Source organism: Juglans regia, chromosome 8, assembly GCF_001411555.2.
Source record: "Juglans regia cultivar Chandler chromosome 8, Walnut 2.0, whole genome shotgun sequence".
NCBI classification, from domain to species: Eukaryota; Viridiplantae; Streptophyta; class Magnoliopsida; order Fagales; family Juglandaceae; genus Juglans; species Juglans regia.
This window is the reverse complement of record NC_049908.1, coordinates 21974708-21992663: the sequence shown is the minus strand read 5'-3', so window position 1 is coordinate 21992663 and position 17956 is coordinate 21974708. Positions and strand designations below refer to the sequence as shown.

The window sequence follows — 17956 nt, the reverse complement described above, 5'->3', positions numbered from 1 at the left end:
ACTGTGTAAGGGGAGCGGTGCGCTTCTTCGAGGATGAGTCTTTTTATTACAACATTGTCCGGCACACAACATCTATTTCCAAACTACTTTAACACTCCATCTTCAGAAACCTTAAACTCAGGTTTATCCCCTTTTTCTACTTCTTCGATTAATCTCGCCAACTTAGAATCTTCTTTTTGAGCGAGCTTAATTCTGTCTATCAAAGCTGGTTGAACTATTAAACTGGCTATCAATGCCTGCTGGTCACCCACAACCACTTCAATAGTGGCTCTTTCCAAGTCCATTAATAAGTGGGGCTGAGTGGTAAGAGTTGCCATTACTGGTCCCACTGGCTTCCTGCTAAGTGCATCAGCTACAACATTAGCTTTGCCTGGATGATAGTTAATGTTGCAGTCATAATCCTTGACTAGTTCGAGCCATCTCCTCTGTCTCATATTCAGTTCTTTCTGAGTGAAAAAGTACTTCAAACTCTTGTGATCCGTGTAGATTTCGCACCTTTCACCATATAAATAATGTCTCCAGATTTTAAGTGCAAAGACAACGGCGGCCAACTCCAAATCATGTGTGGGGTAATTTTGCTCATATGTTTTCAATTGCCAAGAAGCGTAAGCTATTACTTTCCCATGCTGCATCAAAACACACCCCAAACCCGTGAAGCGTCACTATAAACCACAAATCCTCCTCTTTCTCTAGGGACTGTCAGAACTGGAGCTGTCACCAATCTCTTCTTCAATTCCTGAAAGCTTTCCTCACATTTTTCAGTCCATACATACTTGTTGTTCTTCCTAGTAAGGGCGGTAAGGGGAACTGCTATTTTTGAGAAATTGTCTATAAATCAACGATAATAACCAGCCAAACCCAAGAAACTCCTAACTTCATGCACATTGGTTGGTTGAGTCCAGCTAACTATTGCTTCAATTTTCCCGGGGTCTACTGAAATACCATCCCTGGAGACTACATGTCCCAAAAATGCAATAGACTCAAGCCAAAATTCACACTTCTTCAACTTGGCAAATAATTTCTTATCCCTGAGTGTCCCTAGTACTTGTCTCAGATGGTCTTAGTGTTCAGCTTTGCTCTTAGAGTAGATTAATATATCGTCAATAAACACCACTACAAATTTATCTAAGAACTCATGAAATACCCAATTCATCAAGTCCATAAATACTGCTGGGGCATTGGTTAAACCAAAAGGCATGACTAAAAATTCATAATGGTCGTACCTAGTCCTGAAAGCTGTCTTAGGCACATCCTCCGCCTTGATTTTTAGTTGATGATAACCCGATTTGAGATCAATTTTAGAGAACACCTGCGCACCTTGCAACTGATCAAATAAATCATCGATGCGGGGCAACGGATATTTATTATTTATGGTCACTCGATTCAGTTCCCTGTAGTCTATACACATCCTCATTGTCCCATCCTTCTTCTTCACAAACAAAACTGGAGCTCCCCAAGGTGACACACTAGGTCTGATGAAACCTTTGTCTAATAAGTCTTGCAACTGTTCTTTGAGCTCTGCTAACTCTAATGGCGCCATTCGATAAGGGGTTTTGGAAAGAGGCGTCATGCCTGGGGTTAATTCAATAGCAAACTCTACCTCCCGCTCAGGCAGTAATCCAGACAAGTCTTCAGGAAAAACTTCCGGATATTCCCTCACAATAGGAATTTCCTCAAGTTTCAATTCTTCCTTTGGTTCATCCACCACAAAAGCCAAATACCCTTGACACCCATCACGTAATAACTTGTCAACATGAAAAGCAGAAATAACTGATAGAGGGGTACGTACCCTGGAACTCAAAAACCGAAATTCCTCTTCTTCCGGAAACTTGAACACCACTTCCCTTTTAAAACAATCAATACTAGCATAACTAGAAGCTAACCAATCCATCCCCAAAATCACATCAAACCCAATCATAGGAAAGACTATCAGGTTAGCTGGCATTTCCTTCCCACTAATAGTTATTGGACACTTGAGTATAATCTTGTTACAAGTCACTATATCACCAGTTGGGATAGAGACCCTCAAATTGTAGTCCATCTCATTAGCAACAATGGGGCACAACTTAACATAATCCATTGAAATAAAGGAGTGGGTAGCCCCCGAGTCAAATAAAACAATAGCCTTATTGAGGAATAAGGGAACAATTCCTGGTTACGTCATATAATCCAAAGAGATAATAAGATAAATAATCCTTAATTCTCAACATAAAAAAAATGTTAAGGGACGATCAGAAAATTATACCTGTGATGACATCATCCTTGTCCTCATCTTCTCTCGGTGTCAAAGCAAACACCCGTGCTGGTACAGTCCTCTGCTGATTGTTGCCTTGGTTATTTGGCCTAAAGTTTTGAGCTGGGTTGGGCCTTCTGTTGTTCACCGCAAACAATGGACATTCTCTAATGAAATGCCCATCCTTACCGCATTTGAAACATGATCCCACTTCCTTTCTGCACTCTCCATGGTGTATGTGGTCACAGAACTTACAGGGGTTAGAGGTATGATTTCCTTGTATCTGTCTCTGACTCGAACTGCTCCCCTCATTTCTCTTTTTCCATTGCCCTTGATCCGAACTAGGGAACCCTTGTGGAGCAGCTCTCTTCCTCTGTTCTTGCAATTCAGCACCCCTCTTGAGATTCTGCTCAACTAGCATCACCTTGTGTACTAATTCTGAAAAATTCTGAATCTGTAGTATCATCACCCGTTCATAAATCCTATAGTTCAAACCTTCCGCAAACTTCCTAGTCTTTTTCTCCTCATCAGGAATCAAGTATGCGGTGAAACGTGATAATTCCGCAAACCTTGCAGCATACTGGCGCACAGTCATGGTCCCTTGCACCAAGTTAGTGAACTCACGAGCTCTTGCTTCCCTATCAGCCTTAGGGAAAAATCGATCAAAGAAATTCTGCTTGAATTGAGCCCAAACAATTAACCCAGTCCCCTTAATTTCCCTTATAACTTTCTCAGAATTCCACCATCTCTTTGCTTCTCCAGATAGTTTGAAAGCTGTGAACCTGACTTTTTGCTAATCGGTGCACTCCAAAACACCAAATATTTCTTCAATGTCTTGTATCCAATCTTCCGCAACGTTCGCATCGCCTCTTCCATCAAAGATGGGAGGATGCATTTGATTCAATTGTTCAAACGTGCAACCCCCACCGTTGTCGTTTTCGTTCAAATCTTTAAGGGTTCGAACTCGACGACGAGCAGCCATCTTGAAAGTTTAAACTTGGTGAAACGTTCTAACGTAATAGGAAACGAAAATACCGAGTAAATAGAATAGAATAAGAAGATAAATAAAATATGCATATAAGCACATATACATATATATATCAGCTAACTATGTAAGTCCGACATCACTTAATACACACGTATATCACTAGAATTTATAACTTCAAGTTCCAAATTCAATTCCTAACATCAATCAAATCTAAAACCTCAAATCCCATCAAAATCAATCATAAGGTTCTTGGAACTCAAACTTAAATATCTACATGACCATCCTTATAATCCTCCAGTTCCTATATTTTCACATCTTATGAACCCACAGATATCTAAACTTCCAAGGTCTACAGTATGCAGAATTCAAATCTGGCTCAGATACCAACTGTAACGCCCCGTCCCCAAGGGTCCGGAGAGTTAGCTCATAAAACCTGATAATCAACTCTAACAACGCTAGAGTACTTCCAAAGTCAAAGATATATATATATTTTCCAAACTACCAATCAACGTAAATACTTCAAATTAAATAAACCACATAGACTCATTTATCCAATTTTCAATCCAACAACCCAAATAAAAATCAACTCTTCTTCATGTCCTAAATAACAACTAGAAATAATATAACATTAACATAAGTCTCCATAAACGGTCTAAATCCATTGAAGCAAACTTAAGAAAAATAAATAACCTCCAACATCAACACTAATATCACGAGATACCCAATAACAATTCACTGCTAATCTTCTCCATAAACTCTAATACTGATCCTTAGCTGAACCATCGATGTCATCTGAAATATTATGAAGATTAACAGGATGAGTTATCAACAACTCAGCAAGCAGAGAGCATATACTAGCATGTAAACATGAGCATTTATAACATTTGATAAGTAGAACAAAACATTTACTTTCGGAATGCAGAAACAAAACTTTGTACAAAAACATTAGAGCGAAACTTCCAGAAAAAAAACTTATTCACAAAAAGAAAATCCGTTGGCATTTCCAAACTGAAACATTATAATTAAATCATCTCTTAGCATCACATCGGGACAATACCATGTTTAACCCCCGTGGTAGGGTTATAAACCACCATTATACCCGTGGCTGGGCCATATTCCATGTTTCACCCCCGTGGTAGGGTTATAAACCACCATTATTCCCGTGGTTGGGCCATATTCCATGTTTCACCCTCGTGGTAGGATTATAAACCACCATTATATCCGTGGCTGGGCCTTAACAGAAATAGAACAGATTTCATCGGAAATCCGATTACAATCATATACAGAATCAAAACTTCATGCCAAGGTTTTCAGATGACACATCATATCAAACAAAACACTGAAAAGCTTTAGATCATTCCACATGTTCGAGATAAACATAAACAAAATATTCTCATTTGTTCATAACAAAACTTCTAGATTTTTCATATTCGCTCTTTTACATAGTTCAGAAAGAAAATGCACAAAATTAGCTCATGTCTACACCAGTCATGATAGAAAATACTTTCTCTTATAGAATTTATGCATATGCAGAACAAACATCTGAGGTCGTTTTTAGATTTCTTTTCAAAAATAAATATGAATATTTTCAAAGTCAACCTCATTTCATTTCTTTTATACAAAACTAGTATATGAACCCCGCTTACCTGACTTCTTCGTATTATCAACACCTTGAATCGGAACTCTAGTGGTAACACCACCTAAACAAAAACATATATCCAACATTTAATAACCAATCTAGTGAGCTACTATTTATTGAGTAATAAATCAAAACGGTTCCTTCACAACTCAATAACTATCATAACGATTAAACCCGAACAACTCTCTCTTCAAACCATTCGCATTCAAAACCCAAAACAGCCACCTTTTATTAACGCTGAACCAACCATAATCACTTCCAAAACCAACAACAACAACTCCAATGATTCAAACATAATCCAAACCAAACTTCACCCCTTCAACTAAAAAATTTTCAGTGTAAGCATCACTATTTTAGTCATTCAATAATTCAAGACTTGCATAAAAATATCCAAAACAACTAGCTCAAAACACCCATCAATTTACACCAAATAATCTCAATTAATAATCCAAAATAGTCTCACAAATCCATCCAAATCATACTCCTCAACATCAAGCAACCTCCGAAGTATACACCCAATATTGTCACAGACAACTCTAATGAAAATGCTAGTGGTCTACGCAAAGAAGGATTTATGAAGTTGAGTGTGTGCGTAACGGCAAGCAAAGCAAAGTGTGTGTGCGTGTGATCAAAACAGAGCAAAAACCAAAAATAGAAGAGAGACCCGCACAAGTAAAACCAGCAGAACAGGGAAAAGAAAGAAGAATAACCATAAAAGAAAGAGAGAAAATCCATAATGGAAGAAGAAATTACCAAGTTTTGTTCAAAAGCCGAACGAAATTGCAGTGGAAATACAAATTGAAGATCCGAAATCTTGAGTTGAGCGCACGGTGAAGGGATGAAGAAGAGGAAAAATAGATGAGAGGAACCGATTGAAAAGTCTCCAGAAGTGAGCGAAACCGATTCTTGAGCGTGGTAAGAGATGAAAATCAACTGCTAAGAGAAAAACAGTGCATCAGAAAAGTAAACTCACCCCAAAACGACGCTGTCCGTCTCTCCACATGCTGCTTGTGGGCTGGCCTTCGTGCATCCGACTAACTTCAAAGGGGCTGGGCCTAGAGCTCGGGTATTACAAGAAAAGACTCTATCAAAGGTCATGATTTGTGTCGTCCTGCAATTACAAGGTTTGCGACAAATTTTTTAAGTATTCAATGCTTGCTCTTATTTATGAAAGAAATCTGACAAATGTTTACTTATGATAAATGGATTGCATCAGGTCATTCTAAAAGCAACATAAGGAAGGAGATAATTGGGATCGTTTTAGAAGATAAAGAGTTTTAGGCTGAATGTCAATTTATTGTTAAAGTTTGTGAGCCTTTAGTTCGTGTTCTACAACTTGTTAACGGGGATGAGAAGCCTGCAATGGGATACTTGTATGATGCAATGGAAAGAGCCAAAGAGAACATAAAAGCAAGAGGCAATAACAAAGTTAGTGTATTCAATCCATTCTCCAGGATCATTGATTCTAGATGGGATAAACAGCTTCACAATCCATTACATGCTAGGGTTGTTTTCTTAACCCTGAAATTTACTATAGCCCCAGTTTTAAAAATAAAAATGATGTTGTAAGAGACTTCAATAGCAATGTTATGAAGATGAAACTTGATCCCGATAATTAAGACAAGATCATTGCAGAACTTGACTTGTATAAGAATGCAGTAGGTGAGTTTGGACATTCTTTAGCAATCCGCCAGCGTGATAAGATTAATCCAGTTATTGTCATTTATCAATATCATTTGTTAAATAGTGTGACTTTATACTTTAAATTTTATCTTATTTTATTTTTACTTGTATTTAATTAATAATTTATAATTGCATTATTGTTATAGGTACATGGTGGATCCAATTTGGTTACGAGGTTCTTACGCTTCAAAGGTTTGCTGTTCGAATACTAAGTCAATGTTGTAGTGCAACTGGATATGAGAGAAACTAGAGCACATTTGATTTTATCCATTCGAATAAGAGAAATAGATTAGTGCATAAACATTTGAATGACTTAGTATTTGTCCGTTATAACTTAAAGCTGCGAAAGAGGTAAATTTTTTTAATACTAATGTTTTCACTGTTGAAAAATATATAACATTTTCACTTATGATTGATTTTATTTTGACAGGAGCATAAAAAATGGAAAAGATACTTTAGATCCAATCAATCTTAAAAATATTGACTTGATGGAAGAATGGGTGGGTGAAGAATCTGAGCTTCTTGATGGAGAAGATTTGGATTGGGCAAGTATTAAGGAGCCATTAGCCTCACTAAATGAGGAAGACGATGATAATGTTGGTGTTGATGTTGATGACAGTGGTGACGTTGATGAAAATATTTTGATTAACATGTCGAATCCTGATCCTTATTGTCTTTTTTATGAGGATGAGTGATTTTTGATACGGTGGTGACGTTAATGATTGTATCATGATAATATTGGTGTTTATGTCATTTGTAACTTAAAACTTAAGACTTGTATTGAAAATTATTGAGTTTATGACTTGTTTTGTTGTTTTTTTGGATTTTGAAATACAATTAATGCTTGTATATATATAATTTATCCAGCTATAAACTATTCCGAAACTGTACCGGTACTGAAATGGTATCGGTACCGAAATATTATTCCAAAACGGTACACGAAACGGTAGCGGTACCGAAATATTTTGTTCTAGTGCCTTGATCGGTACGGCCTCCGGTACGGTACTCAAAACTTTGCTTATGATAGAGTTGATTGGAGGTTCCTATTACATGTTTTGGCTGCCTTTGGTTTTTCTGATCAAGTCTGCACTTTAATTAACTCATGTATTTCTACGCCTTGGTTTTCTATTTTGATGAGTGATACTCCTTTGGGGTTTTTTAAAGGTGAACGTGGTCTGAGACAAGGGAATCCTTTATCACCTTATTTGTTTATTGTTATGCAAGAAGTTCTCTCTTGTCTTCTTAAACATTATTTTGATAATGGTAATATTGGCCAGTTCAAACAGGATAGAGGTACTCTGCTTGTTTCTCATCTTATGTATGCTAATGATATTGTTATTTTTGTGAATGGTAGGAAGAGATCGATGAAAGGATTGATCTAGGTGTTGAATTCTTATGGAAATTCGTTGGGTCAAGTCCTTAGCAAAGAGAAAAGTGCCATCTTTTTTTCTAAACACATTTCTATCCCTAAAAAGAGAGCTATTCTTAGTATTACTAGTTTTTCTGATAGCTCTTTTCGTTTCAAGTATTTGGGTGTGCCTATTGTGATTGGTAGATTGAAGGCTATTGATTTTGGTGATTTATTAGGAAAATTTAAAAAGAAAATTGCAAGTTGGAAGATAAAATTGCTTTCTGCAGGTGGGAGAGATATTCTTTTGCGTCATGTTCTATCGATTATGGCCACTCACCTGCTGCTTGTTTTACATGTCCCAAAGGTTCTAATCATGGAGTTGAATTGGCTTCTTAGTTCTTTCTTCTGGGATGAATCTGATGGGAAAGGAAGACGAAAATGGGTGGCTTGAAATGAAATTTGTCTTCTTATTGATCAATGTGGGTTGACTATTAGGGACTTTGGGGATATTTAGAGGGCTTTACACATGAAACTAGCTTGGCGTTTAAGTTCAGGTCATTCTTTGTGGGCGGATTTTTTCAGGAGAAAGTATGTTAGCGGCCTCATTTATCCCTTTTGGCACCGAATAAGGATACGCATTTTTTAAGGTCTATAGTTAATAGTATTCCCGATGTTCTTAATAACTCATAGTGGATTGTGAGAGAGAGTAATCTCTCCTTCTGGTATGATAATTGGGAGGAGGGTGGTCCTCTTAATATCCAATTTCCAGTGATTGAGCATCCTTCAATTAAGATTAAAGAGTGTAGCATTGAAAATGGTTGGGGTGTTCCACTTTTGGAAAGGCTTGTGGGTCAATAAAAAGCAACTGAATTGTATCAATTCTTGGCTAGGCGAAAAGAGGGGCAGGATGTTTTGGTTTGGATGAAGGAGAATGATGGAACTTTTAGTACTAAAAGTGTCTGGGATTGTATTAGGGTTCAGGCGCCCCCTTTATCTTGGGCCCATTGGATTTGGCATAATAACCTTCCTAAGAAAATTTCAATTATGATATGGAATGCCTCTAATAATTGCTTGAATGTAGATGAAAAGATTAGAATGGTTAGGATCCTTATGGTGTCTAAATGTAATCGTTGTTCTCTGGGCCAGATTGAGGACCTTAATCATGTCCTCTAAACAGGATATTTTGCTAGCCAAATTTGGCATATGGCTTCTGTTCAACTTGGTGTGTACATGGGTGAAATTCGTACTTGGAAGGAGCAAATAAATTTCTGGTTTCGTCATGCGGGTAAATTGTCTCAGGTTCAGACTATTTTTGGCCTCCTACCTTCCATTGTCTCATGAACGTTGTGGGAGATACAATTGAGTATGAAGGTAAGGGTGATACAATTGAGTATGTTTGAAATGTAATTAAGTTTTGGATACGCAGAATTATGCAATTGAAAATGAATGCTTTGAGACTTCCTAGCCAGGATGTTGCCGTTCCTAATAGGTTGGATATTTGATTTCGACTCCTAAAGCAAATAAGGTATATATGGTGAAATGGATTCCACCCCTACAGAACTGAGTTAAACTTAATACTGATGCGAGCAGGTTGGGAAATTCGGGTCTGGCTGGGGTTGGGGGTGTCATTCGTGATGTTGGTGGTAAGATGCATACGGCATTTTCAGTTTCATTAGGCCAAGGTTCTAGTAATTTTGCTGAGTTGAGAAACTTATTAGAAGGTGTCAGAAGGTGCTGTCAGTTGGGTTTTTTTGGGGTTCAGATTGAGATTGATTCTCAAATTCTTGTTAATTAGATCAATAGGGATGAATGCAATATCTGGTATCTTGAAGATTATTTGGATAAGCTTCAAGTTTGCCATGATTGCTTGGAATATGGAGTGAGTCATGTCTTTCGTGAAGGTAATGTAGTGGCTGATTTTCTTGCGAAATAAGGAGCTATGGGTCTTAGTATGGATTGGATTGAAAATAGAGTTCCTTTGCCTAATAAGTTAAGAGGTCTTCCTCGAATGGATAGAACTGGTCTCTCCTATTTGCGGATATCTTCGTGAGGTATTTTTCTTTGCAGTTGTTTTCTTTGTTATCTTATTATATGCATGTGATGTTTTTCCTGCAGGTTGTTATTTAGGTTTGATTTCCTTGTCTTTATGTTGGGTATGCCATCTTGTAATTTTGGTTTGGTGTCTAGGATTTTTTTAGGCCTGGGTTTTGGTCTTTCTTGAAAATTAGGTTTCTGGTTGTAATTACGGTTTTCCTCCACCATAAGTGAGGGTTATCAATAAAATTGGAGTACCATCCTCTTTCTAAAAAAATGAAAACAAAAAAAAATGTAGCTAGAGATAGAGTTGGGTTTATAGATATTGTAGAAGAATATCAGCTGGCAGACAGTACGTTATATTGAGTTACGGAACTCGAGAGGAAGTACTTAGAGTTGGCACTTACCAACTCAAGATGCGTTAGGGGCGCTTCTTCATGATGTGCTTTATGCACCTAGTGTTCAATGTAATCTATTTTCAGTTATTTTTATGTTGGAACTTGGTTTTACTTTTTATTTTGATGGCCCTCAGCTGGACTTTTATTTGAATAGAGCTTTGTATAAACATGGTTTTCTTTTGAATGGTTTCTTTATATTAGATTTAGATAATTCCTCCTTTTCTTTTATGGCTACAAATGATGATGATTATTGTTTCTAATTCATTGAAATGGTAGGCTACACTAGGCTAGATAGGAAAAGATAGAATGGTTAGACTAGCCAAAGAATTCCTATTGGGGTTTCTCACTAATGTAAGCCTACTTATGTGCAAGTCTTGCTTAGCAGTTAAGCCCTATAGGTAAAGGTGTAAGAAAAAACTGAAAAACCAGTTGAACTGGACCAAACCGATGGGTGCGGTTCAGTGCGGTACCGGTTTTTTAAAATGAAAACCAATCCTAAACTGGTGCGGTACAGGTTTCATATTTTGAAAGCCGATTTAAACCGAATCGGACTGGTACATATATATTTTTTTATTTTTTTATTATATATATTATATGCTACATTTCTAATTAATAAAACATGACATTCTTTTTTTTTTTTTTGAATGAAACATACTCATTTCATTAATAAACCAAAGTTACAAATGTGACTTATCAATACAAGAAATTCCAATACACAGAAAATCCAGTTATAAGCCAACTAACGCAACAACTCTGGGGCTTCCCCACACACAAATACATTTGCGGCAGACATTGTCTTAACTTCTAATCAAACTCTCTCAAAACAGAGAAAGCGCTCTATAAAAACAGAACTTAAGGGTCCTCTCTATTCTCCCAGGGAAGAAGAGTACGGGACACTGCTATTGACATCAAATCCAATAGCCTATTCCTATTTTATTAAAACTAAACTAACAAACAACTACAAATAACCACATTAACAACTACAAGACCACAAGCTCTGGTGAGACCCTAGATGTCACGCCCACCGCAAGCATCGTCATCTTGAGCTCTGGTAGAACGAGCACCTAGCGTACACACAAACCACAACACACGGACGTATAACCGCCGACCGTAGCATCGCCCAACACTCTCAAAAGCCTTGCCCCGGATTACGTCCGATCTAAAGGCCCAAACCTCACTCGGGTCAACAAAAGCAACACCAACATCAGAAACAAGACAACTATAAAACATTGAAAAGGACAATAACAAAGAAATGAAACAAAAAAAAGTACAAAAAATACAGAACAGATGAACAGTACACAATGGTCGACATTGTTTCATGCAGAACTGTTCACGCTGGGAGGAAAGCCGACAGTCAGACTTGGAAGACCCGAAGTCAGAGGTTCCACAGCAACCGAGCGTGGTGTCGGGAGAGGGCTCCTTGGTGGCGCATGAAGGCCACGCACCAACGCTGTCTGGAATTTCATCCCGTGCGTGCGGACTACGCGGCACTCCGATGGACGCCGGATTTGGAGGTCTTGAAGATCGGCGGCTGGGCGTCATACCGACGGGGCGGGTGTAGAGAAGTGGTGGCCGGAAAGACTCGAACGGCTATCCTCCCTTATTCGGCCTAAAAACACAAAATGAAATAAAAACACTACGCAGAAGTTAAATAGACAAAGAAAAGGAAGAGGGCATGGGGGAAGGGGCGAGGAGCCGAAGCTCCCACCCCCTTTCAACAGATCTGGGGGTTTGGACGAGCTAAGGGGGTTTTTCGTTCGGAAGGGAGAGGTTTTCGTTCCATAAAACATGACATTCTAATCTTATTATTCATGTCTATTAATCTTATAACATAGAGTTAATATACCAGTATAATTAGACACTAATTATACTATTTTAATCATATTCTTCAAGTTTATTAATCTCACTAATAAGTTAGACACTACTTATATTATATTACTATAATTGAACATTAAAGAATTAGTAATTGTTAATAATAAATACTAAATTCTCACAATTAAGTTGAGTATTAAAAAAATTATAATATTAAACATATATGTGTCACACAATTATATGGTAAATCGGACCAGACTGGACCGAAATCGAAAAAACTGAAAGTTTCAGTTTTGATGATGAATCGGTCCGTATCGGTTCTTAAACTTTTAAACCTGGTATATACCGGTTCGGTTCCAAAATTTCTCCAACATTGGTTACACCCCTATCTGTAGTAAGCCTTTTGGAAAGGCTCCTAGGGCATCTTATCATTTAGAGCTTGTCCATTCTTATATTTGTGGACTTATGAATGTAAAGGCATGTCATGGTGCCTCTTATTTCTCACATTCATATACGACTACTCACGTTTCAATTATATCTATATGATCTCTCATCGCTTAGAAGTATTGGACAACTTCAAGCACTTTGTGGCTATGGTTCAGAATCATAAAGAAAAGAATTTAAAAATTCTAAGAATTGACCGAGATTGAAAGTACTTGTCTAAAGAGTTTCAAGGAGTATATAAGCAAAAGGGGATACGTAGGCAATTAACCATTTCTGGCACAACAACAAAATGGTGTTGTGAAAAATAAAAATCGTACCTTATTAGAAATGGTTCGATCAATAATGGCACAAGCTAACCTGCCAATATCATTTTTTAGGAATGTTCTTCTAGCTGCTGCAAACATTTTGAACCATGTGCCTTCTAAATCTATTCTTTCAACTCCATATGAATTATGGAATGTCGCAAAATCAAGTTTGGAACATTTGCGGCCTTGGGGTTCTGCGAGTTATGTTCACACCACTTCCCATAAATACGGAAAACTTGATCCTAGAGCCAATAAACATATATATCTTCATAAGATATTCGGAGAGATCAAAGGGTTATGTAATGTATGGTGAGCATCTTAACGGTGGAATGACTGCAATAGAGTCGCGTGATGTCACATTTATCGAGAATAATTTTTTCAATATTTGTGAAGCAAATAATGATCTTGGACTTTTTTAGTTGCAAAAACTTGAGGGAGTTATGCCATCTTTTGTAGATGGTGGAGAATTATTATATCCTAGAATCGCAAAAGATAGTAGAGTGACTTGCCTCTCAGTTGGAGTATACCACTAGAAAGTAACTTACAAGAGTCTCAGTTACATAGAAGTGAACATGGAACTATTCATCGTCGTCGTTTTGAGATTGAAGGGGAATCTTTCATGTGTGCTCTGTGTGACTTTGATGAGCCTTCTTCTTAAGAGGAAGCACTAAGTTCACCTGTTTCAAATAAATGTTTGGCTGCTATGAGAGATTAGATGAGTTCTATGGCAAAAAATCAAATTTGGGAGTTAGTTGTCCTCTAAATGAGAGATTAGATGAAGGATATGGGTGATGCAAATTATGTATTTGGAGTTAAAAATTCAAGGGATCAATCTAGGAAACTTCTTGGTTTGTCTCAAGAGACTTACAATAAGAAAGTTCCGAAACAATTTCATATACACAACTCCAAACCCATAGACACTTCAATTGAGAATGATATATTGAGCCTAGAACATTGCCCTAAGAATGATGAGGAAAAGAAAGAAATGACCAGAGTTCCTTATGCAAATGCGATTGGAAGTCTAATGTATGCTATGTTGTGTACACGACCTGACATTTGCATTGCAATTTGATTGGTTAGTCATTATCAGAGTAGCCAATGACTTGTTCCATTGGCAAGTAGTAAAGAGGATTTTTCAATATGTTCGTGGGACATGAGATCTCGGTCTTTGCTATCACAGTGGAGACTATTAGGGTATATGTGCAGACTGGTTTTGGAGCTGAAAAAGTGTTTGCTGAAAGTTGGCTCGATTGTTGGCTCGAGCCAAGGTTCACTAAACAGACCGCTCGAGCAAAGGCAAGTCAGAGAGAGTTCGATCGAGTATCGCTCGACACTCCGCTAGAGCGAGACGCAAACCCTAGTGTTCGCTTGACCATCGCTCGACACTCCGCTCAAGCTAATATTCATTTGATTGTTCGCTCAAGGCGCGCTCGACACACTGTACGAGCGAAGTATGCAGTTTTGCCAGATTAGGGTTTTCAGTGCCACTCACTATAAATACATCATATTAAACTTGTGTTGGATAGTGTCAAGCATATTTTGAGAGAGAAAATTTGTCTTGTGAGTGCATATTGTGTGAGAGAGCAAAAAGCCCTAGAGGGTGTGAGTTGAGATTAAGTGATTGTAATCTACTCTGGTTAATAAGATTTCTACAGCTCTGTGGACGTAGACAATTTGCCGAACCACGTATATTGTGCGTCGTGTTCTTGATTGTGTTGCTTTTACTTTATTTGTCATCTTTGGTATGTGTGTTTTACATAACATTTCACAACAACTGGTATCAAGAGCCAAGGTCGGATCTGAAGGAGAATGATGGTTGGAGATAAAGTGAACGCACCCTGGATCGAGAAGTTTCACGGCACTAATTTTGGGTATTGGAAGATGCAAATTGAGGATTATCTCTATGGGAAGAGGCTCCACCTTCCACTGTTGGAAAAGAAGCCGGAGAGCATGGCTGATGCTGAGTGGACCCTGTTAGATCGACAGGTTCTAGGTCTTGTTATGCTGACTTTGTCCATAACAATGGCACACAATGTCAGTAAGGAGAGAACCACGATGGATCTCATGGCGACTTTGTTAGGTATGTATGAAAAGCCGTCTGCGAACAATAAGGTGCACTTGATGAAGAAATTGGTCAATCTGAAGATGGCTGAAGGTACGTCTGTATCCCAACACTTGAATAAATTCAATACGATCACAAATCAACTGTCTTCTGTAGAGATTGAGTTTGATGATGAGATTAGAGCATTGATTTTGTTGGCATCGCTGCCAAATAGTTGGGAGGCCATGAGGATGGTTGTGAGTAGTTCAGCCGGCAAGGCAAAACTGAACTACGATGACATACGTGACATGGTGCTTCCTGAAAAGGTACGTAGGAGAGACTTGGGTGAGTACTCGAGTTCTGGATCAACCCTGATTGTTGACAATAGGGGTAGAGGATATAACAGGTCGAACTCCAAGAACAGAGGGAAGAGCAAGTAGAGATATGGGCAGCAGATCACGTGTTGGAGTTGTGGCAAGCCGGGCCACATCAAGAGAAACTGTAGGAATCAAGAAAGTTCTGATGATGATGCTGTGAATATAGTGGCAGAAGAAATTCATGATGCCTTACTTCTTGCAGTGCACAGTCCGATTGATTATTAGGTATTGGATTCAGGGTCTTTGTTCCATAACACCTCACATCGAGAAATCATGCAGAATTATGTTGCTGGTGATTTTGGGAAGATGTATGCGGCTGATGGAGAGGCATTGGATGTAGTGGGAGTGGGTGATGTGCATATCACACTTCTAAACAGGAGCATGTGTACTTTACAACAAGTCAAACATGTTCCAGATCTGAAGAAAAACAAGATCTCTGTGGGACAGCTTGATGACAATGGTTTTACAGTAGCATTCTCTAGAGGAGCTTGGAAGATCACTAAGAGTGCGCTGGTCCTAGTGCATGGTAAAAGATCTAATTCTTTGTATTTGACATCAGGATCCAGTGATATGCAGGGAAATATAAGAGTGCAAAAAGGGAGGCTTGATCGCGCGAAACATATGAGGAAACCAAATGGAGTTAGCTTTGTCATTCCTCATGAAAGCCTGGGAAAGTTGGCTAAGGTTGCCAAGATGAGTTCGAGATCGGATACTCTTGGTGCAGTGGGAGTTGTGAATCGCCCTGTGGATGTGCTGACTAAGGGCAATGTACGTGGAAGACTAAAGTCGGGCTTGACTTCAATGCTTCTTCTAGCTTGAAGACGGGAGCTGTGAACTGCAAAGATGATAGGGCTTGGCTGGAAACAGTGGCTGGCATGTGGAGATCCAGTCTCCAAGTGGGAGATTGTTGGGGTATATGTGGAGACTGGTTTTGGAGCTGAAAAAGTGCTTACTGAAAGTTGGCTCGAGCCAAGGTTCTCTCGACATACCACTCGACCAAAGGCAAGTGAAAGATAGTTCACTCCAGTCTCACTCGACACTAAGCTCGAGCAAGATGCAAACCCTAGTGTTTGCTTGACCATCGCTCGACACTCCACTAGAGTCAATGTTCATTTGGCTGTTCACTCGAGACGCGCTCGACACTCCGCTCAAGCGAAGTACGCAGTTTTGCCAAATTAGGGTTTCCAATGCCACTCACTATAAATACATCATATTAGACTTGTGTTGGACGATCTCAAGCATATTTTGAGAGAAAACAATTGTCTTGTGAGTGCATATTGTGTGAGAGAGCAAAAAGCCCTAGAGAGTGTGAGTTGAGATTGAGTGATTGTAATCTGCTCTGGTTAATAAGATTTCTTCAGCTCTGTGGACATAGGCAATTTGTCGAACCACGTATATTGTGCATCGTGTTCTTGATTGTGTTGCTTTTACTTTATTTGTCATCGTTGGTGTGTGTGTTTTGCATAACATTTCACAGCAGAGACATGAGACTAGGGTAGATTTGGATATCAAAATCATTTCATCTCATCTAATCATTACAACTTTCCCAAATTTTCAAATAAAATACAATTATATGAAGCTATTAAGATATGCAGTAATAATATGGCAGCTTTGGTATAAGCCAAGGATCTCAAATATCATGGCAGAACCAAACACATAGATATTCATTTTCACTACATTTGATATGTTGCGAGAGGCGAAGTGATCCTATAACATATCTCCACTAGTAAGATGGTAGATGATCTTCTTACTAAGGCTATTAGTAGAAATGTTTTCCAAACTCATGTTAGGAGTTTGGGACTTCATCAGATTTGACTTATGTTGTATTAAGGATACCTTCAACTTTATTGTGTTTTTCCAAGTTAATTGATACTAAGTGAAAGCACACATTATAAAGATGTCACAAGGAAAAGATCAGTTCACTCACATGAATGATCACCTTAGCGCTTGAACGGTGAGCAAGATCAGATAAGTTAATTACTTTGGCACTTAGAAAGCGAGCAAGTTAACATCTTGATGTTTTTGGAGCATTCAAGATAAATTTAAAGAACGTCGTCTTAGCTTGGCTAAAATGAGACTTACAAGAGTTGTATATGAAGTATTTGCACAACTTAATGAAGCTTAATTAAAGCGGAATGTGAGATTTTAGGCAAGTGCTAGATGAGTGATTGTGCTAAGAAACTCAAGTTAGAGTACCTTTATAGTGACTAGACTAAGATTCCTACAGCATTTGAATGTGACAAGTTCAAATAAGTTGGAGTTCTCCCGTAACATACATTTCATACTATATGTGCTATAGACGACCATTTGAGAGAGTCATTGGAAGGGTCCCTGCTCCATCACTATGCGAACCCTAATGGATCAATAAATGATCTATTCCTATACCATTAAACTTGGAACTATGTCATGAGATGAAAACTTGATGTTGCTACTTTAGTATATTTTCTTAAGGCCATGAATGATACGGTCTCGTGACGCATGTCTAGGAAAGTAATTAAGTCTAATTGAATTGACATGAGTGTCTAGGGAAGATTGTTTGGATTTTTACTTGTTGTTTTATGTCTCATAGCTCGGGCGAGTATATTGTTTTCACTTGATATAATCATAAGCATATTATATAATATGATGACAATAATTGCTTTGAGTTATAA

At 38.2% G+C, this 17956-nt stretch overlaps 1 protein-coding gene across 1 annotated transcript; it reads right to left on the bottom strand.

Moving 5' to 3' along the window:
- Window positions 1–835: 835 nt before the first annotated feature.
- LOC109020014 lies at window positions 836–2699 on the bottom strand. Its single transcript, XM_035692813.1, has 4 exons — window positions 2246–2699; window positions 1911–2151; window positions 1483–1844; window positions 836–954 (listed from the first exon to the last, which is right to left on the bottom strand). Exons 1-4 carry the CDS (start codon window positions 2697–2699, stop codon window positions 836–838), a joined length of 1176 nt encoding a protein of 391 aa, XP_035548706.1.
- Window positions 2700–17956: the final 15257 nt, after the last annotated feature.